The sequence below is a fragment of the Piliocolobus tephrosceles genome, chromosome 5 (assembly GCF_002776525.5).
Source record: "Piliocolobus tephrosceles isolate RC106 chromosome 5, ASM277652v3, whole genome shotgun sequence".
In the NCBI taxonomy this organism is placed as follows: Eukaryota; Metazoa; Chordata; class Mammalia; order Primates; family Cercopithecidae; genus Piliocolobus; species Piliocolobus tephrosceles.
Genome location: NC_045438.1, coordinates 26570386 through 26594499, shown reverse-complemented (window position 1 = coordinate 26594499; position 24114 = coordinate 26570386). Strand labels below are relative to the sequence as shown.

Genomic DNA, 24114 nt, shown 5'->3' with positions numbered 1-24114 from the left:
CTGAAGTTTCACAGTAATGTGACTTCTGGTGGGTCTGTTCTTTCTTTGTGATGACAGTTTTCACTCTGAATATTTAGGTGCTTCATGTCTGGAATAATTTCTCTCATAATGTCCGCTCAATTATATTTTCTCTTCTCTCTTGTCTTTAATTTCAAATCTCATACTGAAATTCCCATACCGATCTTCTAGGGCCTTTTTTCTTTTTCTATTTTATATCTTTTTGTTTTTTGTTTATCTCCAGGGAAAATTTTCTTAACTACATTTCCAACTGTTTTAATGAATTTTTAATTTTAGTTATATTTTTAATTTCCAAGAGTTATTTTAATTTCCAAGAGTTATTTCTTACATCATTGTATATATTTTACACTGTTCTTGTTTTTAAAATAAACATTTTATCTCTCTGAGAATAGTTTAGATTTTTTTTTTTTTTTTTTTTTTTTTTTTAATACGGAATCTCCCTCTGTCGCTCAGGCTGCAGTGCAGTGGCGCGATCTCGGCTCACTGCAAGCTCCGCCTCCCGGGTTCACGCCATTTTCCTGCCTCAGCCTCCCAAGTAGCTGGGACTACAGGCGCGCGCGGTGTGACTCACGCCTATAATCTCAGCACTTTGGGAGGCCGAGGCAGGCGGATCATGAGGTCGGGAAATAGAGACTATCCTGGCTAACACGGTGAAACCCCATCTCTACTAAAAATATTTTACATAGTTTTTTTAAGTTTTCATTAGTTCACTCCCTTTTATCTCCCTCCTTTTGGGCTCCTTTTTTTTTTTTTTTTTTTTTTTAAGTTTTGGTGTATCATTTCTTGTTAAATGTTTTTATCAAATGCTTTGTGATTACTTGTCATATGTTCATATTTACAGGGGTCAGTTGAAACAAAAATGTACAAGTAAGGCACCGTTTCTATATAAGCTCTATGTTTATGAATTTTAGATATTATCATGCCAGCTTTTTCACTGCAGCGGTCCTCAAATTTAGGTTTTGTGAGTCTTTCCATTTTGAGTTCAGTTTCACCTGAGAAGAATCTCTGTGGTGTCTTCTGGGGATTATGAAACTTGGAGCTAAGTAGGGATGGAGCTAACAGTCTCACCACTCCCACTTACAGATTTATAATTAACTGTTTCACTTTCAGTCCCACGCTTCTCTCCTGCTCACCTATGTCTGGTTTCTGAGGTTCTGAGATCCTGTATATACTTTTTACTGCAGAGAGAGAGGTGGAAGGGTTGGTCACCTATCTTCCCTAGAGTAGAGTGGAGACCTGGGTTTAACCATTTTTCAGACATTTGAATAATCCCTGTGTTTTTAGCCCCCTGGCTTCACTTTGCTTTCCAGGAGCCTTATGTCTCCAAATTCTGTCTTTGGAGGTCTTATGGGACAACAACGGTTCACTTTTCTTTGGATTTTGCCTCCTCAGGTGCATAGGCATTTCTTTTTCTATTCTGTCAAGTCATTTATCATTCTTCCCTCTGATTTCTGTCTTCATTTAGATTAAGGATTGCAGATATCTTTTAGATTTATTGAATCTTTTTTTTTAAAAAAAAAAACCTTCCTTTTTTGACTTTTTACCCCTGTGGTAAATTGGATGGGAGAAAGGATTGAACAGGTATAATTTTAGCCATAAATCTCACTACCTAATTAAATTAGTTCTAGCCCAGCGTTTTGCCTGGATCTATTATAATCTCTCAAAGGACTGGTTGCTACTCCTGCTAAATGATAAGAAGTATAATTTATAAATTTAATATATTTAGTAAAACGCAATTTTCAGTAATTTATAAAAATATCACATTAATTTCTTATGTATGTATTTGTATTTTCTCAACGCTTGAGATAGAGTAAATGTTCCATAAGCATTCAGTAAATCAAGTGAATGAAAGAATGAATTAAGCGACTAACACATTGTTTATGCATGTATATTTATGTTTCACAGTACAAAGCTCCTCTTTAGGTAACAAGGGGGTTTTCTCACTAACCATATCCAGATTTGATTTATTATGATGACATATTTATGGGTTCAATAGCTAAGGAAAATATGAACTTAATGGTACCAAAGTTTATATCATCTATATTTGTATAACAGGTTCAATTTTTGTTAGTGATGCTTTTCGTAATGTGTCCATGAAAATACTATGACGTGATATTTAGAACCAGTGGATACTCTAGTCAGCGCCCATTTCATTTTGTTCCTTTAGGCTGCAGTCTTATTTCTAATAAAAGTATCATGCAGCAAGCAGAGAAAGGTACCTATTTTGTATTAGGTATATATTTATTTTTACATTACCAACTATTAATGCCTTATTAGGATTTTCCAGAGAAACAGAATATATATGTGTGCTAAATATACCTAATTATACATTAATATATACAGTGTTATTTATTTTAAGGAATTGGCTTATGCGAGTGTGGGAGTTGATAAGATCCAAACCTGTAGGACAAGCTGCAGAGGCTCAAAACTCAGGCATGAGTTAATGCTGCAGTCTTGAGGCAGAATTTCCTTTTCTCTGGGAAATCTCAGTTTTTGCTCTTAAGACCTCCAACTGATTAGTCAGGGCCCACCTAAATCATGGAAGGTAACATCCTTTACTTAAAGTCAACTGAGTGTAGGTGACAGCTGCATGTACGAAATACCTTCACAGCCTCACCTAGGTTAGTGTTTGATTAAATAGGTAATATAGCCTAATCAAGTTGATATGTAAAACTAACCATTACAAACATCAATGGAATACATGTTAAACGTGTCTAAAAAAGTGTTTATTTGCTTTTCTTAGATTTTATGGACTAAATTAAAATGTAAAAGGCAAAGTAGTGTTACGAATAAACTCATATAAAATGCAAATGTATTCATTTTAAATAACTCAATTTCTCAGTGAGGTTTATGATGATTTTTTCTAATACAAAAGTTACAGAGCCATTCAAAAGGCTCTCTTTGTTTAGAAATATGGACAACAGATGAACCAGAGGAGAACCAGCTAAGAAAATAGAAATTCACAGTATACCTTCTCTTAAGTTGAAATGAAGTTAAATAAATTTAAAAAATTAATTCACAGAATATCCATTAAGAAAATTGAGATCAAACGAATGAACTGTAAAGCAAATTTTAATTTAAAAGGAAAGTGGAACAAGGCAGAGCTCAGAAATTATTAGTAAATCTAATAATTGCCCTATAATAAAGATTGGAATGCAATGCAAATATGTAACTAAACAGTTCATTGAGTGGATGAGAGATGAAGATGAAGTTCATACTTTTGAGAAAAACAACCGTAGTCTTAGAAAGTAAATGACAAAGATTAGACAGTAAAAATGTCTAACAAATTTACAGGTTATTATCATTAAATAATAATATAGGAGGGGCCGGGCGCGGTGGCTCAAGCCTGTAATCCCAGCACTTTGGGAGGCCGAGATGGGCGGATCACGAGGTCAGGAGATTGAGACCAGCCTGGCTAACCCGGTGAAACCCTGTCTCAACTGAAAAAAATACAAAAAACTAGCCGGGCCTGGTGGTGGGCGCCTGTAGTCCCAGCTACTTGGGTGGCTGAGGCAGGAGAATGGCGTAAACCCGGAAGGCGGAGCTTGCAGCGAGCTGAGATCCTGCCTCTGCACTCCAGGCTGGGTGACAGAGCGAGACTCCGTCTCAAAAAAAAAAAAAAAAAAAAAAGGAGGAACTAGAAGTTGGGAGAAACTGTAGCGCTAGGATTTATACAATTTCTTTGGAGAAAAATATGTAGAAACAATCATCTTGTCTTCAAGTCTTGAATAAGAGTGTCTCAGCGGATTTCCATCCCTGTACTAATTTAGGCCCAATCGCAAAGGATTGGTTCTCACTTCGTGAGTTGAGACCAAGAGTATTCTACAATTGAATATTAAACATCCAAGGAAACATATGTTGCCCATCACCAACCAAGTTTAAAGGTAACTCTTTATTTTCTCTTTAAAGGCAATTTTAGTGGCGTCCCCCAAATTCAAACTTAGTTAAGAGGGTTGTTACAGTGGGAAATATAGAAAAGTACCACGTTATGATTAGCATTCACCCTGTGAAGGGACTTTTTTGGAAAGAACTTAGTGAAACTACTCAGCAACATACAGAAGTAACCTGTTACCCTTTCAGAAAAAAATGGAATGGAAATTGTTTTTCACAGGAGCTGGCTTTGGATAGCAAGAAAACATACCCAGCAAGGATAATTCATGTTCACTCAGGAAGAAATTCTGGGAAGTCTAAACTAAAGTTTGATAAGTACATAATGTTTTCACTTTGGTTTAATTTGGAACAGAAAAACTTGTAATATAAACCTCCAGGAATATTTCTCATTCTCATGCTCTCAGGTGTTGCCTTCTTATCTATCATTTTAGAGTCAAAAAGAACTTTTTTGGAAAATGACATTTTCTAATTTAGCTTGTACTGTTTGGTCTTTTTGGGGGGAGGAAATTCCATTTTCCCAATTGCAAAATAACAAATGCTTCTTTAAAACAATTATCTCTTTCTCTCTCACACACATGCACACAGACACACACACACACGATTAGAGCTATATATACCACGACATAAGCAATGGTAATCTAAAATTTTATAAATCTGTAAAAGATTCTAATTGTTTTTCCTGTCTTATATTTTATAATATTTCTATAAAAACATGCAACTTTTTGTTTTATAAGAAAGCAACACTATAAGTGTTGGTGTCTTTATCTTTCTCTAGGAGAGATTTGTAGATATAATATTTGCCATAAAAATTAATGAAACCTATTTCAGTTTAAAAACTTGAGGATGCCATTGCCAAATTCTAGGTAACTTTAAGCAAATAATGAGTTTTTATTTTAACTTTTGACTATGGAAAACTTAAAACATATGCAAAAATCAACAGAAAAGTATAAAATAAAGGTTTCATTTTAATGTTTTAACAGACATGAGAGGATAATATAAAAATTCAAAGTTCATGCAAAAGTAATGAGGCTGACTGAGTTGCCAGTAAATTGTATGTCTATGGGCTTCATGACACTTAGTATAGAAAGAAAGGTAGACTCCCTGGTTTCAATCTCTCCTCCCATTGAGTTATCAGATAATCTGCCAAATTGCTAATTGTAATTTCATCTTTCTTGATCTGAAATATTTTGGATTTCTTCCTGAAGTAGTTATACATTCCTCAGCCTGGCATTCAAAGTGTCAATTCATTTTCATGGTGCTTCTTTCAGTGAGTCTCCTGTCCAGTCCCTGTGCTCTAATTTAAAATCCTGAGATGCTAGATTTCTTCTTAATTACTGACAATTCTCAAGTTCCCTTCTTATCATTGATCACAGTGTCCTTGCCATCTGGATTATACCCTCTCCTATTCTATCTTAGCTTGTAATTTCTTTTCACTCTTAAAGTCTCGTGTTGTGGCCGTGCCTTTCATAAAATGTCTTTATCCTCATCCTCAAATTAAATGTGCTATTTTTCCCCTTCTTTGTCTGCCTACTGTAGTTTTAATTGAGGCTTTTATATGATTCCACTTTCTCTTTTCTCTTAGCATATAAATTATACTGTAAAAAACATTTTTAGTTGTTACCCTAGAGTTTGTAATATATATTTACAACTAATATATGTCACTTTCAAATAACACAAATAACTTCATGAGTACTGCAGTTATCTTACATGAAAGTAGTCCTCATTCCTCCCTCCTGTCTCTTAAAACAGTACCGTCGCCGGGCGCGGTGGCTCAAGCCTGTAATCCCAGCACTTTGGGAGGCCGAGACGGGCGGATCACGAGGTCAGGAGTTCGAGACCATCCTGGCTAACACGGTGAAACCCCGTCTCTACTAAAAAATACAAAAAAGCTAGCCGGGCGAGGTGGCTGGCGCCTGTAGTCCCAGCTACTTGGGAGGCTGAGGCAGGAGAATGGCGTAAACCCGGAAGGCGGAGCTTGCAGTGAGCTGAGATCCGGCCACTGCACTCCAGCCCGAGGGACAGAAGACCCCTTCCAAAAAAAAAAAAAAAAAAACAAAAAACAAAAAACAAAAAAACAGTACCGTCATTCATTTCACTTATCTATGAGCTGTAATCATCCAAACTATTGCTACAATTATTATTTTTAATACACTGCTTTCTGTTAGATCAATTAAGAATAAGAAAAATAAAACATTTTATTTTGCCTTCAATTATTCTTCTCCAGCACTTGTCCTTTCTGTGTGTACATCTGAGTTTCTGACCTTTATCATTTTTCTTTTCTCTGAAGAATTTAAAAAAAAAAATTTCTTGCAAGGCAGGTGAACTGGTGACAAATTCCCTGAATTGTTACTCATATTAGTAAGTCTTTATTTCTCCTTTACTTTTGAAGGATGATTTCACTGGATACAGAATTCTAGGTTGGTGGGTTTTTTCCAACTCTTTAAATTTGTCACTGTATTCTCTTCTTGCTTGCATGGTTTCCAAAGAATGGCTCATTGTAAATCTCATCCTTTTTCCTCTGCTGGTAAGGTGTTTTTACGCCTCTGGTTCAAGTTTTTGCTCTGTCTTTGATTTGATGAAGTCTGATTATGACACTCTTCAATGTAGTTTTGTTTTTTGTTTTTGTTTTTGTTTTTTTTTTGTTTGTTTGTTTGTTTGTTTGTTTGTTTTTGGCATTTATCCTGCTCAGTGTTTTGAAGCTGCATTAATTTTGGAAAATTCTCAGTCTGGTTACTGCAAATATTTCTTCTGTTTCATGACCACTGTATCCTCCTTCTGGTATACTTGGGACATACATGTTACATCTTTTGCAGTTGTCTCACATTTCTTGGGTATTATATTATGTTCTGTTTTTTTTCATTTCTCTTTCTTTTTGGTTTGGGAAGTTTTTAATTGACATATCTTCAAGCCCATTGATTCTTTCCTCAGCAATGTCCAGTATAATTAGAAACCCACCAAAGACTTTATTTCTGTTTCTGTGTTTTTAATTTTTCTTTTTTCTTTTTTTATTTCTTTCTCTCTCTCTCTCCTTTCTTTCTTTCTTTCGACAGAGTCTTGCTGTGTCACCCAGGCTAGAGTGCAGTGGCATGATCTCACATCAGTCCAACCTCTGCCTTCCAGGTTCAGGCGGTTCTCCTGCCTCAGCCTCTGTAGCACCTGGAACTACAGGCACATGCCTCCATGCCTGGCTAATTTTTTGTATTTTTATTAGAGACAGGGTTTCACCGTGTTAGTCAGGATGGTCTCGATCTCCTGACTTTGTGATCCACCTGCCTCAGCCTCCCAAAGTCCTGGGATTACAGGAGTGAGCCACCATGCCTGGCTCACTCCTGTGAGCTCACTCGTGTTTTCAATTTCTATCATTGCCTTTCAGTTTTCCCCTAGAGTTTCCATTTCTCTGCTTACATCACCCATCTTTCCCTGCATGTTGTCCCCTTTTTCCATTATACTCCTTAGCGTTATTATTAAATTTTAAGTTCCTGGTCTGATAATTCCCAAATATGTGCTATATCTGAATCTGGCTTTGATGCTTGATTTGTCTCTTCAGAGTGTGCTTTTTGCCTTATAATATACGTTGTAGCTGTTTTTTTTTTTTTTTTTTTTTTTTTGAAAGCCAGACATGATGTTTCAGGTAAAAGAAACTGATAAATTGTCTTTTAAAGTGATATTTTCTGTTTATCTATGTAGAAGTTAGGCTATGTTTATAGTTTACTATAATGGTAGGTATCAGAGACTACATTGTCGTGTAGTGCTCTTGCTTTTGTCTGCCCTATTGACTTTAGTCTCTAGAGACTCCTTCTTAGATACAGTCTTAAATGCCATTCTTTGAGTTGTAATTTCCTGTTATTACACAGTAGCACTGTTGATGTGGTCCTATGGTATGGAGGGGGGATTTCTATAATTTTATGATTAGGTTTCAGTTATTAGTGAGCCTGTGTCTCTAGGTTGTGACCTTCACAAATGTTTCTCAGCTTTTTTGTACGCTTTGGGAGAGACAGAATGGCTAGTGGAGGCTTGAGTTGGGTATTTCCCTTCCTTTATGTGGAAGTACAGAGGAGGTTGGAGTTGGGTATTGCTTTTTCCCTACATAGAATATTAGAGGTGGTTTGGTTGGGTAATTCCCTTCCCCCATGACAGTTAGGCTCTGGTAAAGCACAAGTTGGTCGGGCTGTGCTAAAATAGTTTTCCTTGAGGACAGGCATTTTTAAAGGAGAACAGAATGCTCTGGGTATATTTCAGAATGGTTGCTTCTTCTCTCACCCTGCCAGAAGCACAAGGACATTTTTCTCATCTTCATCCCGAGAACCTGGATGGGCCCCTGAAAGTAAGACTCAGAAAAGTGTGGGAGGTCCTCCTAAACATGCTCCCCCCACCCTGGGAGTTTTATCTCTTAAACGATTCTCCTGTTAGTCCCCAGTTACCCTTGTATTCTTCCAGGTGCTGGCTCCAGCAGTGGTTTTTGCTCCCAGTGAGCTATGACTATTTGTATTCGCCTACCTGTCTAGTTTTTGGGGTGGTGGTTTGCCCTGTGACCTCAATTCTCTGGTGAATCTAAGAAGAGTTGTTGATTTTCACTGCATGTGCTATTTCCTTGTACTGAATCTTCTCTTTAGGCATACACATCATGATTTTGCCTAATCTTTTTTAATTAAAAAAATTGGATGAAAGTATTTTACTTTGCTCATATATTTATACCTCAATCTCTCTATTGTATTGAAGACATTAAAAACAAGTATTTAGTGCATTGAACAGGCTGTTGGTTAAGTTAAACTGTAACCTTAAGAGACATGTCTTAAATAAAATATACAATAGCTGCTATGAATAGTAGCAGGAATTTTAACATTGAAAACTTTTTTTTCTCCAGTGAAATTTTATATAGAATTTATTTACTGAATTGCTTCCTTTAGTGCTCACTCATGTACTTTGTTCTGGCAATTATTTTTTATTCATTAATTCATTTATTGAGTATCTACTATGGCCAGGAGCCATTCTAGACATTCTGGACATTGATGAAGAAAACAATGAAAGACTACTGCCTCTGGGAAGGCATATGTTTCAGTTTAGGGAAACAAACAATAGAAAATGATCATAATATAAATAAGCAAGTGATATTGAATGTTAGCAGGTGAAGGGTGACATGAAATAGAGAAACAGAAAAGGGCAAATGGAAGAGAAGCTTGCAATTTTAAATAGAGCATTTAGAGTAGATCTCACTGCCAAGATGATATTTAAGCAGACTTGAAGAAGAAGAGAAGTTGGCTGTGAACATATCTGGCTGAAGAATGTAACAGGCAGAGGAAACAGGCTGTGCAAAGATCTGACTGACAATGAGGAGGTCCGGGAGACAGTGGGGAGTTAGAGTGAGACAAAGGAGTAGCAGATGAGACCCAGATGGTGCCAGGGGCCAGGTAAGGACTTTGGTTTTTATACTAAGTGAAAGGAGTGAAACTGTAGGCTTATAAACAGAAGACAGACATAATTTATTTAGCATCTAAAAATAATATTTGGCTTCCCTATTGAGATTTGACTGCAAGGATACTGGTTAGAAAGCCATTGCAACAAGCCAGGCAAGAGATAATGTGGCTTAGATCAGGATAGTCCTGATGTAAGAGATGTCAGGTGTTAAAAAAGAGAAAAGCTAAGGATGTCTCTGAGATTTATGGACTGAACTGAAAGAAAAGAGTTTCCAATAACTGAGTTTGGGAAGACAGCATGTAGCTTAGGTTTTGGGGGAAGATTAGATTTCAGTTTCAGCATGTTAATTTTGAGACATCTATTAGATGTCCAAGTGGAGATCTGAAGTAGACATACAGCATTCAGGAAGATGTTTTGGCTAGAGCTATACTTTGGGTAGTCATCAGCATAAAGATGATATTTAAAGACATGAGACCATTTAAGATCAGAGTAGGCGTGAGTGTAGATAGAGGGAAAAAGAGAACCAAGACACCCTAAAAGGTGTGTGTGAGGGGTGGGTGGTGTATAGGGAGAAGAAACCAGCAAAACTGAGAAGAATCCCAAGTGAGATAAGAGAAAAATAAGTGAGAAAAATGTATCAAAGAGGAGGGAGTCTAATCTACTTTGTGAAATGCTGCTGAGAGCTTAAGTAAAATAAGATAGGCTAACATTATTTCAGTGGATTTAGGCACAAAAGTATTGAAGATAGGTCAGTAATTGAATACAAAAAAATTAAAAGTTTAGATAACATGGCCCGTAGACTTTCTCCAGCAGCAATGCCGTCCTCCAATGCATTAAAGCTATTCCTAGCCCACAGCACCCACCATGTACAAAGAAAGATTGGGATCTAGCTTGCATTGAAACTGATGTTCTGAGTTGTCAGGAAGTCCTTGATGGCATCTATTCTACTAATCTCTAGCTCTTCCCTAGACTTGAGGAATAGCATGAGCCTATCTAGAGCTAGCTCTAGGATTCTTAAACCTAGCTCATTTTGAGTCAAACAACCAGAATTTTAGTTTCTAAACTTACCTTGGTTCAGAGAAGCCAGTAGGTATAATGTCAAAAGTTAGTGTGTGCTAAACTTTATAAAATAACTTATTAATGTAAGAAGTGCTCTTTCAACCCTGCTTTTTTTTTCTGAAAATTAAAAATCTTTACAATTTTGCAGACCTTCAGCCTATAGGCAACCACTGATTTTTTGTTTCTTTACAAGAAGATAATACTTTTTCATTGCTGCATCTTCAGAAACTCTATAATTACACAGGATATATAAATAATATTACATAAATCACACAGGTTTTTCAATGCAGTTAACAATATAAAAAGTAATATATATGTAATGTTTTATAAGAGGATATTCTGTCTTCCAAATCTTCCAAATTGTTCATTTTCAAAAGCATGGAAGGAAGAAAAAAATGACAGAAGGGTGGCTGGAGATACTGAAAATCAATGCCATATCATGAAAATGCTGTAAAATTTATGTTAGTAAGTTATCAAGAAAATATAGACTATTGTAATACCCTGTTAATATTAACACATAACTTTATTTTCACTCTGTCACCCAAGCTGAAATGCAGTGGGTGTGATCATGGCTCACTGCAACCTTTGCTTCTCAGGTTCAAGTGATCTTCCCACCTCAGTCTCCTGAGTAGCTGGGACATGCCACCAGGTTCAGCTAATTTTTTTCTAATTTTTGTACAGAGACAAGGTCTCACTATATTGCCCAGGCTAGCCTTGAACTCCTGGGCTAAAGCAGTCCTCTCACCTCAGCCTCCCAAAATGCTGGGATTATAGGAATGAGAAACGGTTCCTGGCCAATACGTAAGTTTATTCAGGACCATTTATAATGATACTATGTTGGGTAGTATATGAGGAACAGGTAAATAAATGCAGGACAATATTTTAAGCATCTCTGCAGTCTCAAAGGAAGGCTCATGAGACAGTGGATGGTTGGAAAAAATACAGATATCCATTAACCCCAGTGACACATGAGGCAATTAATACATTGCTGAGCACCCACCAGCATACCTAGGGCTCCTGAATGGCTCCTGTGACTGTGACCCACTCTGCACCACTCCTTTGGTAGGTGGGTACAATATAACACCAGTGGAGAAAGAAATAATTTTGACATTGGAAAAAGACTGCATCTTGTTGTTTATTTTCACATATTAATCTCAAATAGCTTGTATCTCATGATTTTGCAATATTGTTTCATCTCACAGGATAAGATGTGGTATAAAGAATGTATGTTTTGGGTCAAAACTTTCTTCTATGATAATTTGATATATAAAGTCTGGCCCTCAAGAATGTGACTTAAAATGACCTAATAATTTATAAACCTTCGTATAAAATTTATGAACACATTTACATACATATTCACACACATAGCTATATTCATGTATGCTATGAATGATAAAAGTATAAATATAAACACAGGAATATTTAACATGAGAATCAGGAGAGTGATTGTACGTCAGTAGAAGTGAGGATGTGATTTTGAGGAGGTTCCCTAGAGCTCCAAGGTACTGGCTAATGTCCACTTCTTAAACTGAGTATGGGCTTATGAGTGTTGGTTTTATATTCAATCTCTTTCATCTTAAAATTTGGAAAAAGGAAAATTACACATAAGAAATGATATATGATGATCATCTGAGTTCTTTATTTTGTAAAATAAGTTTATTTATGGCATCAGGAGAGTATCTTGCAGCAAACATTTTGAAGTACAAAATACCATAGTGATTTTTTTTTCTTTTCAGTTCGAAAGGATATAGTCCGCATCCTCCCCAGTCTAGATGTCGAAGTCAAAGACATCACTGATTCTTATGATGCTAACTGGTTTCTTCAGTTGTTATCAACAGAAGATCTTTTTGAAATGACCAGTAAAGAGTTCCCCATAGTAACTGAAGTCATAGAAGCACCTCAAGGAAATCACCTGCCCCAAAGCATTTTACAGCCTGGGAAAACAATTGTGATCCACAAAAAGTACCAGGCATCAAGAATCTTAGCTTCAGAAATTAGAAGCAATTTTCCTAAAAGACACTTCTTGATCCCCACTAGCTATAAAGGGAAGTTCAAACGGCGACCGAGGGAGTTCCCAACGGCCTATGACCTAGAGATCGCTAAGAGTGAAAAGGAGCCTCTTCACGTGGTGGCCACCAAAGCCTTTCATTCCCCTCATAACAAGCTGTCATCTGTATCTGTTGGGGACCAGTTTCTGGTGCATCACTCAGAGACAACTGAAGTCCTCTGTGAGGGAATAAAACAAGTAGTGAATGTTCTGGCCTGTGAAAAAATCCTCAAAAAGTCCTATGAGGCAGCACTGCTCCCTTTGTACATGGAAGGAGGTTTTGTAGAGGTGATTCATGATAAGAAACAGTACCCGATTTCTGAGCTCTGTAAACAGTTCCGCTTGCCCTTCAATGTGAAGGTGTCTGTCAGGGATCTTTCCATTGAAGAGGATGTGTTGGCTGCCACACCAGGACTGCAGTTGGAGGAAGACATCACAGACTCTTACCTACTCATAAGTGACTTTGCCAACCCCACGGAGTGCTGGGAAATTCCTGTGGGTCGCTTGAATATGACTGTTCAGTTAGTTAGTAATTTCTCTAGGGATGCAGGACCATTTCTAGTCAGGACTCTGGTAGAAGAGATCACTGAAGAGCAGTATTACATGATGCGGAGATATGAAAGCTCAGCCTCACATCCCCCACCTCGCCCTCCCAAACACCCCTCAGTAGAGGAAACAAAGTTAACCCTGCTAACCTTAGCAGAAGAAAGGAAGGTGGACCTGCCCAAGTCTCCCAAGGTAAGGCTATGGTTTTGCAATCTTTCCTCTGGAGTGTGTTCCTTGAGGCAGTTTGTTTCAAGTCTTTTCTGAGTGTGTTTTGCTTACTTTTCTTTCTTTCATGCCATATTTGCAATGAGCTTTTCTGATGTGCAGTAGATGAATGAAATCAACAGTGGGTAAGCTGTTGTGGCGTTTTATATTTTGATGTGGCATGAAGTTTAATACTGAAGTGGAAATAACAGAGATGACATTTGGAAATGATGACCCAAATTGCCTTTTCAGTGGGTTTGGGTAATTAAGAATATTTTATAAACTGCCTTGGAAGCAAACCCCTTTTATTTTAGAAGTTCTGTTAATTTTTTTCTAAGTAAAATTTAATACCTCATCCAGGATATTAACATAGAGTAAACTCCCTTCTTATGGCGATGGGGGATTACTGGTAGCATGCATCTATAGCACATGTCTTCATTTTGTTTTATGTGCAGAAAGATGTAAAAATATCTTGGCAGAACAGTGAGTGAGATTGTGAGCATCTGCCCACATTCTGCTTATCTTAGAATCGTAATCTTTAACAGTTCTATTGAAAAACAAAATCAATAAAATTGCAGACAGTATGAAATCATTACAGAATCAACAACTCCATAACCACTCTAAAGATTTTGGAGGGTGATTCAGCTTCATTTCCACTTGAAGTCTTTGCCTCTTGAAAACTGCCTTCTGGCTGCCTGCAAAGCGCTTGCCCTTACACCATGATGTGTAGGTCGTTTATCCAGCCGTGGTTCTTTGGTGTGTGGAAGGAGTGCATTCTGGTCTGGCAGATGTTGTACTTGCAGCTTAGGGAAACAAAGCAATTAGTAAAACAAAGAGATGCTGTGTTCACTCTCTATGCTTAGAAGTAATAGCAGCCTTAGGCTTCAAGTATATGGATATGGAAATACTTTTATTTCTACATCTCAGAGATTGCATTCTGATGATAGCTGGGGAAATCCAGTAAGGATCTCCAAAAACATCTTTAGAAAAAGATAAAACCAGCAGAAATTTTCTTCCCAGAAAAACAATTTTGAAAGCGTCATTTGATATAATACAATGGTTTCCAAATAATGTTGATTAACGTGTTGCTATTATTTTGAAAGGTATCTTTGGCTTCTCCCATTTAACATATTTTTATTACTGAACTGAATAATGAGAAATGAAATGTCTTTGTTTTTTTAGTGGTAGGCAGAATAATTCCCCCCTCACTCAAATATTTATATACCTAAATTCCCAGAACCTATGAATATGTTACTTTGCATGGCAAAAGAGACTTTGCACATGTACTTAAAATTAAGGACATCGAGATGAGGAAAGTATTCTGGATTATCCAGGTGGGTCCAATTTAATCACGAGAGTCCTTACAACAACCTTTCCAAATAAGATCAGGGTTAGAGGGACATGTAACTACGTAAGAATGGTCAGAGATCCAACATTACTGAATTTGAAGCTGGAGGAAGGGAATCATGAACTAAGGAACACAGATGGCCTCTAGAAGCCAGAGAAGACAAGGAATCAGATTCTATCCCAGAGTCTCCAGGAAGGAGTGCAGTTGACAACACTGGTTTTAGCTAGTGGGACTCACATCAGCTACTAATCTATAGGACTGTAAAATAATAAATTTGTATTATTTAAGCCACTAAGTTGATGATAATTTATTATACTAACAATAGAAAGATAATACAAGACATCAAGTTGAGAAAGAGGAATACTTAAAAACCATAGACAGTAAAATGTATATGCAAGTCACTACTTGTTTTGCTGGAAAAGTGTTTTTGTTTTTTTGTTGTTGTTGTGTTTTTTTTCTTTAAATGAATTTATTAGCTCATGTACCCATGGACAACCTAAGGGTGTAGCTAAGCTTCACAAATAGTTGGAACCGGGATCTTGAAAACAGCCTAAGTTGTTTTTACTTTTCGTTACATATTGGCTTTCTTTTCCCAGGCTAGCTGTCTCAGTTTTTTTTTTTTTTCCAGCCTACTGCTAAGAGTTCCTGCATCTCACATCTCATTGTTTCATCTCTAGAGAAGAAGATAATCTCTTTGGCTCAAAATTTAAAACCGAAAGGGCCTTGGTTGGATGAATGCCATCTCCTGACTCAACCAATTTATTATTTACTCCAACTAGAGGCATGATTGGAGGGTATCTGTTTGTGCTATTATAACATAATACCACAGACTCGGTAATTCATAAAGAACAGACATTTATTGTTTTAGAGTTCTGGAGGCTGGAAAATCCAAGATCAAAATGCCAGGAGGCTCTGTCTCTGGTTCCAAGATGGCCTCTTATTGTTCCATTGACTGGAGAGAAGGAATGTTGTGTTGTCACATAGCAAAAGTGGGGGAACCCTTTCCACAAGCCCTTTTCTTAGCAGCATTAATCCATTAATGAGGGCTCTGCCCACATAATAAAAACACATCTCATTAGGACACACCTTCCAACAATGTTGTGTTAGTGATTACGTTTCCAGCACATGAATTTTGGAGGGAATAAAACAATTTAAACCATAGCAGTTGGGAGGAGAATGAGGTGTCGTTGCCTCTAGTATCTAGCAATATAGAATTGCAGGATGTGAAGACATGGAGATACAAATAATAAATGTCCACTACCATCAGAAAGAAAGGATTAAGAAAAAATACCAAATCACAAAAAAAGCACTCATAGGAAAAATAAAAGGTTAAAATTTTAAAAAATGGTTCTTTGCCAGACATTAGATGAAAATGATCTAAGTGTTTTATTAAGAGAGAAACTCACAGAACAACATTACGCCTAGATTACTAAACTGAAGTGAATGTAATCTTTGACTAAACCCGTACATGTAGGATTCCAGATACTTAATAATTCCTAACTATTTTTTACTGGTCAGACCCCACATGGATTCTTGGTGTTCCAATTCTGAGTCTCACTCTTGAGACTATTAACTGGAGTTTGTAAAGAGCCGTTAAAGATGTTAAGATGTTCTGGAGCCATTTTCATTTGAGGAATAGTTGAAGACATTGAGTGATAATCTAAAATTGGAAGACTTGATACTAGATGATATTAGTTATTTTATACATTTAAATAGTTGCTTTGTGGCAGAGTGCAGACTTATATTCCATTACAACATCTTCAACACTGGGTGAAAGTTAAAGGAAGGACAAATTTAAAGGAAGGACAAAGTTAAAGGAAGGACAAACGTGTTGGAACACGTTTCTTCTCCCAAAAATGTTTACAGCAGAAGATAGAAAATCATGTCAGTGATGTCAGGGAATCCTTGCTCTGGTTGAGAATTTATCAGACAGTTGAGAAGAGTCTACAATTCTTTGTTTATAAATAGTTCCTTTAATTCTAATGTGGTAGATAAAACATTATATTTTCTCTGAAATCACTTTAAAATGTCAGAGGATGCTATAATCTACCTGTATTTAGACCTACTGAGCTCCTTATTTTCAGCAATTATTTTTCACCATGAAGGCAGGAATCTGTTTAGTACATTGTTTATAGAATGTAAACAGAAGCTCTCTTAGTTTCTCCATAATCTACTCCAAAAATAGTAATATTAGTACTATTTCTTATTCTCACAAAGTCATCCTTTCATATATTCCTTTTATGTTTCTTCTGATATCTACATTAAGCCTGTTCTATCATGTGTGCTTTTAAGGAACATTTTTTATGCTTCATAGGTAGAAGGCAGCCATTGAAAACCAGCCTCTAAGATTATGGATTATATATGGAATATTGCTTTAAATCTGGATAACAAATAGTAAGGATTATTCAGAGTTTAAATATTCAAACTCATTTAGCTCATTAAAATGCTGTTTTACATGCACAGAGAAGAGTCCTAGATGCTTCATTATATGAATTTACTTTTGCCTTCCCAATGGATCATTAACTTGGCTAAATCATTTCTTGCATTGTTAAGTAACAGACAGATGTATGGGCAGTCTAAGAGAAAGAATCTAAAATTCACTCTGCATTAGCCAAATTAACATACAGCAGGTATCTGTTGTTGGTTATGAACACTACAAGCTCATCTAAAATGTTTGGAAATTAAGAATACATGAGGACAGTTTACAGGAACTAGGAGAAATAGAATTATTTTTCAAAGTAAGATTGTCAACAGTTCTCCAGCTTTAGCAATACCTAAAAAGAAAAAAAAAAAATAGATTGGTGTAGAAACTTTAGTATTATAATTCAGTTTGGGCAGGGACAAGAGTGGGGGCATGGTTACAAACAGGATTACAGCCTATTTCAAGACCTATGAGGTTTTACATGAAATAATATTATAGTTGTTCTTTAAATGTGCTAGTTAACCATTTATAAGAATAATGTATGGGATCTAAACAAAAGAGTGGGAATAGGCCAGGGGAATCCTCAAAATTTTCTTTAGGTTTTTGACATAATGTGGAAATAATGTCGTTAGGATCTGTGCATCTGAATATTTAATCTGATGGAAACAATATTATAAAATGACTAAATAAATGAAGCTGGGCCTGACATTGTGTTCTAAATAGAAATGTTGTCAGGTAGATTCTCCTTCCTTGAAGGTTGGTTTCTATGTTAGAAGTGGTTTCAGATAGTTTAGAAGAACATATACTCACTGGGGTTTTGCCTGTCATGGATATATATAGCTATGACTTCTGAGTGCCACATAGGAGAAATGCAACTTCTGTATTCTGATGAAAGGGCCTATAACCAGACAGAAAAACAAACCTTTGGTTGAAAGATGAGATATTCCATGTCTTCAGAGACTGCAGCTGGGACCAGAAATCTTGTATTTCACTAACTCTATTTGGCCATTTAATGCCCAAGTGTCCATTTTGCTGCCTGAATTTCTAGATTTCTGTCGGACAAGAACACCCATAGGAGACATTAAGGCAAAGAGCAAGGGAGGCAGTAATGGCAAGGTACTGTGAAATGAGCAGAAAAATATCCTGCACTAGAATCAGAGTGAGGGCTGAAAAAGGCAGAAGGAAAGCAATGGTTCCTGGGGAGTGCAGAGAGAACACTTCAGCAGCTGCTGCTGGTGCTAAATTGTCACTTCTGATCTGGTGTGACAGTTACAGTGGCTGAAATGTGTTAGAGAAACCCACGTTACTGGACTAAATCTAGATCATTAGAGAGCAGTATTATACCCCCTTGTTTGTTATCAACAGGGTTTGGTCACAAACGATGTGACTTGTTTTTGTTTTTGTTAACCTGATGTAGTATAAATACATTAAGAGTGTTTGAATTTGTAGCTGACACTGAGCTTCTGAACACTCCCACCTTTCTACTCATGGTAGGTCCTTTTCATGTAACATAGAAGCTGTAATTCTGATTTCCCTCCAAATAGGGAAGATTACTATTATAGCGTTTTTCAAAGACCCAACACAATGAAGATGGAATATGGACATATTTAAATATTGGGTTTTTGAATCTGAAAATAGGAAAAATAAAGGAAGCTTTTGAACTTCCTTGAAAAAATTGACAAATTTTGACTGTGAGATACAATTTTAGCTTTTTTTTTTTTTTTTTTAAGTCTCACTCTGTTGCCCAGGCTGGAGTGCAATGCTACGATCTTGGCTCACTGCAACCTTTGCCTCCCGGGTGTAAAAAATTCTCTGCCTCAGCCTCCCAAGTAGCTGGGATTACAGGTACCTGCCACCATGTCCAGGTAATTTTTGTAATTTTAGTAGAGATGGGGTTTCACCATCTTGGCCAGGCGGGTCTTGAACTCTTGACCTTGTGATCTGCCCACCTGGGCCTTCCAAAGTGCTGGGATTACAGGCATGAACCACTGCACCTAGCCAATTTTAGCATTTTTTTAGTAGCTATTTGGGCTTTCTTTAAGGCGAGACATGTACAGATAATAAATCATGATTTTTGAGTTGCCTGAGGTCTGTTGTCTAGTAAATGACATGGACTATAAATAGACAACAAAGGAAGTAAAAAAGACGGGAGAAGAGGGCAAAGGATGAATAAAGGAAGTGCTGGGTTGAAAGTTAGCCAAAATTGAATTATAGCTGAAACCTCGAAGGTACAAATCTGCGCCCAATGGCATATGCAGAATATTTATAAGCTCTTTTTGTGCTTCTGGAATGGGAGAGGAGTGATCGGAATTTTAGTTTTGCTCTGGTCATAACATGTAGTGTGTTGATACTTCCATCTGGATAGCTGAATTGGTATAATTGAGTTTTAAATGAAAAAGAATTGGTTAAACTAAAATATTTGCAAATGTCACCTGATTTTAGGGAAATTTCAAGAAACAGTAAACAAGTCATCAGGTTAATAATAAAATACTGATTTTCTCTGGATAATTTATGGCTAAAGAACATGATTTTCATTATGGCATGATTGAAGTACACTTCCAATGGGAAATATTTGGATAAACTAAAATTTTTGCCCTCTCTGAACTTTCTAACAACTGAAAATGTTCTCACCTGGGGGGCAATGATGAAAAACATTAGTTGATACTGTTCCCCCACTCCTTACCTACAGTGTCAGGAACAAAAATGCCACCAAATATGTGATGTCATATTTTCAGTATTACTGAATATTACTTTTTTAGCAGGAAAAAAATTTGAATTTATAAAATTTATTTATTTTCTCAATAGATTAGCAAAAGGCTTGAGCAAAATTTGGACTAAATTACTTTGCATTAGATTTCTGACCTTTAAGAAAATTAGAATAGTTTTCACTTACTTAAATGCCCACTACATAGAAATTCCTTTTTGAAATGGTAGCAATAACAGAAAAAATGATCAGTTCATTACATAGTATGTATTAAGTGAGGGCATTTGAATTGCCAACTTCCTATAATCTCTATAGAAATTTTAGTGCCTGTAATCACTAAGTTGAGTGTGGGCTCTCTAGATATTTATGTTCCTTTCTTTGAGCTTATTACCTTCAGTTTTTCTTTTAAAAAAAATCAAAAGAGCAGTTGAAGAAAAGTAGAGGAGATAAGTTCCAGTTGGCTATGCAGTTTTGAAACAGATTTATCTGAATTTTCCATTACTGTATTTGTCAGTTGTGAATTTATTTTAGAATAAAAGCCTTGCCTAAAAATAAATTGATAAGACATAAGCTATATATTTGAGCAAATAAGTTTTGCTACGACTCCCCAGTTTCTTGCAAGCTAACCATTACTTTTAATCTTCGGTGATGTTTTCATTGATATCAGACCTACATCAACAAATATATTTTAGGTTTGCTTCCCAAACCAAATTTTGCTGGATAAATATTAGGACAGAAAATGAGCACAAGATGGCTATGAAAGAATACATAAAAATAGGCTTCCAAAAATCAGTACTTTTTTCCAAATTTTGAAAAGTAAAAAACATAAGAAGAAAAAGATTTGTCTTAGAAATAGAAGAGAGTGGAAAGTGAAAATGAACTTTAAGTTTAAGAGACCAGAGGGCCCATAGATACTCTAAAAATTCATAGACAAAGAAAAGATTCGTGCATGCATTATTTAAGGAAGAACTCTCAGCAAACATTTTATAGCCCTAAACTTTTTCATGTACTTTGTCCAGAATCTAACTTCAATATAATCATGATGTCTTAGAAACTTTCTAAGCAATACTTAATTAAGATACACTTCTAATAGGACAATTTGCTTTTAGCCTCTTTGTAAGAGGCTAAAATATCTCCAGTGCTCTCATTTGAGATATTCACCATGAGCCAATTACACAGACGATTTTAGATCTGATGAGAACAAAAGAAGAGGGAATTCTGTAAAATCAGAAGGAGATTGACTACAAAATTAGCCAAACAAGAATCAAATTGTACATTAAAGACCACAAGAAATGTATAATAAATCCACTGTTATTTATGAAGGCACACACAAAATTGAAAAGGACTGATTATAAAATTATGAAGTCACACAATATATAAAAGGAATAAATATTTGTTATTTTAGTGTAACTGAAAAGATACAAATATTATTCTGACTTGTGAGTTTATGCTCATTCAGATCACTAAACTTTACATACCATTCCTCCTTAATAAAAGTTTGTTGTTGCTATCAAATGCTTTTAAAAAATGTAATTAATGTCTTAAAAGTGTGCAATTACCAGTTGTGAAATAGCATAAAACACAAAGTCATGTAAGATGTGTTTTCTCAATTGTTATCCAAGGCTGAGAACTACCCTATCCGAGCTATCGTTTTCTTCATTGGTTCTGATTTCGGCTTTTCTCCTGAGGTAAAATCATTTCTGTATTTTCCATTCATACTAGACCCTGCTCCAACCAAATTCTCACAAGGTTGTCAGACATCCTGTGTTCAATAATAAAATATCCGAAGGTCTGTGATCCAGACTGATCTCAATCTTCTGCAATAAAAACACCAGCTGCTCATTACTGAGCTGGCACTATACCAGGTGCTTACATGTATTAATCTCTTATTTAATCTTCCACATTCCTCCATGAGATGGATGCTGTGATTATCTCTCTTTTGCAGATAAGGTAATTTAGGCTGAGGAGTATATAAGGTGTGTCATGGTTACCAATGATACTCAGGTTGCCAGATTTTATGGTCAATCCTCAGTCCTCATATTATATGAATACTAGGTAGTATGTGGCACAGTTGAACACTACCTACTTTTTAAAATCCTTTCATAGAATTCTGGAATATTATGCCTTCCTGATTTTTTTATACTGCAGTGGTTGTATTTTTCTCTTGTCTTTTTTGGTGGCTCTTGTCCAATCTCCATTAACTCTTAATGTTCAAGTGCCTTTGAGCTCAGTCTTTGGTCTCTTTTCTATCTATGCCTACTTTTAAAATTCCTATCCACACTCACAAATTTCTTATTTTATGCATATAAAATGGCTGTCAGTAGAATTATTTATGTATATGGATTCATTTAGGAAAGCAACCAGAAATGGTGTCATATTTTTCTGTTAAAATCTGCTTAAATATGTGTAAATGTCATTTTTTTAAAGAGAGTTCAGCTCCTGGGGGATGCTAGCTGTATCACTATGTCTGTTCTGTAGCAGTTACAGTTTTCGACTATACCTTTGGAAGAGATCAAAGGTCAGGGAAAATGATCAGGTAAGGAAAGAGACTTCCTACTGACATGCTATTTTTTTGAATGTAGGCTTATCATGCTTAGGACTTTTCTTTCCTGATCCAGTGATGAGAAGAAAGTTGAGAATATCTTGAACTCTCTAAGAGACATTACAATTTTAGCTGATGAACTTTGGCATCACAAAAACTCTTTAGTAACAATTCAGGATTTAGCTGAAATAACCTTCAGGAAGTAGAACTAAGAATAGGAGTAGAACTTAGGACTATTAATTTGAATACCGTATTGAGTAGGTGATAATATAAGATCCAGAGAGAATAAGAAGTCTTCTCTTCATTAAGGTAGACAGGGATGTATAACAGGAAAAAATTAATAAAGGGATAATGTGTTCAGGAGCACAGAATAATGAACACTTTCATAATAAGCAAAGAAAAATATAGAAAATTTTTATTTTACTGGAATTACAGGGTTCTAGTTTTACATCCAGTGATGGTGGTTACATAGAGGAAAACTAGAACTATGTAATTGCAGTAAAAGACTGAGGTAGTTAGTACAGACAGAAAGCAGATCAGTGTTTTCCTAGAGAGACAAGTAGGCATAACACTGCTTACTTAATGACAAACAGACATGAGGAATGTTTTTTGGGTGATGAAAAGGTTTTAAAACTGGATTATGGTAATGGTTACACAGATCTATAGATGTATTAAAATCATTTCATTGTACACTTAAAATCATCAATCATACCTGAATGCAGCTATTAAAATACTCTAATTATAGCACAGATTATCAATTCAAACAGAGGCAGAGAGACAAGTTAGGAAACTAAAACAATAAGATAAGAGAGAGGATGCCTGCCTCTGAATGGAAGACCCATATTCAAGAAAATTTTAGCATACGGTAGGTGTAGGATGTATGGTTGATAAATTGTAGAAAATAAAAAGGTATGAGATAAGGAAAGTATCCAGATTTCTAACATAAGCATCAGAATGGCTGGTGGTGAAATTGATTAAAACACATTCAGAAAATTCATTAAAATAAAAAACACAGAACATAGGTAGAAGAATAGCGTATTATTCAGGGTTCTCTAGAGGGACAGAACATTTCCCTTTCCACAATGCACAGTTACCCAGGTTAAAGGCTAGAGATCTCCTTGGGGAAGGATGGGAGAAAGATTCACTGCATAAATTGTCGGTAATATAGTAGGGTCCTTCCTCAAGAGGTCCTGCCTCCCTTTCATTCAAGGGGTTCTGACTCTGTAAACTGGCTCAAGTCTGGAAATTTATTGAGGGGCTGTGATTCTCCATTTTTTATAATTCAAGTTAGTCTTTTGCTCATTTGACCTATAGGTTTTCTGTTTGTATAATTTAAGTAGGAATGCAGTAGGCTTCCTATCAATTTCACTTCTAGGAACACTGTGATTAGCCATGCCAGTGCTCTACACAAGTCTGACTATTGTGATTGTCTCTTTGCCTCTGCTGTCCATTATGGTAGCTACACTCACCTTTCCTTTGATGAGTGAGTGCTGCCACTTGGCCCCTACCACCTCAGGATCCAATTATTCCCACTATATTTAAATTTTGTAGTTGAGTGACTGTGGTTCCCCCATTAGATCTGACATATAGAGAAGAACAATTACAGGGCTCTTCAAATATGCCGGTGCTGCCCTCATAAATCTGTTTTGCAAGGCATTGGTCAAGGGTATATCTTCTGGACTCTCCCAGCTGGGATGAGTAGTTCTCAAGTGACCAATCTGCTCCACCATCCCAATCTCCCTAGGCCTTTTGATCCTTTCCTTTACATTAAACCAAGGGAGATCAGGCATTTCCAACTTGCTCACAGTGGGCTATCTTTTAATCTATATTTCAGCTAACCAAGCAAATAAACTATTAGAACCTTTTTTTTTAACTCCCTGAGTTGGAACATTAAATGCAGAGTTCCTACTTAGTGGGC

The 24114-nt window shown here is 36.3% G+C and overlaps 1 protein-coding gene across 3 annotated transcripts in view; it reads left to right on the top strand.

The window, feature by feature from the left end:
• Positions 1–24114, top strand: part of THEMIS (thymocyte selection associated) — a 201402-nt gene that overhangs the window by 77851 nt on the left and 99437 nt on the right. For 2 of the 3 annotated variants that reach the window (XM_023230754.2, XM_023230756.2), the window contains exon 4: positions 12120–13168. In XM_023230754.2, the coding sequence (XP_023086522.1) occupies positions 12120–13168 (1049 nt within the window). Of the gene's footprint in view, positions 1–12119; positions 13169–15156; positions 17323–24114 lie in introns of those variants that run through there. The other variant, XM_023230755.2, reaches the window with a different exon arrangement.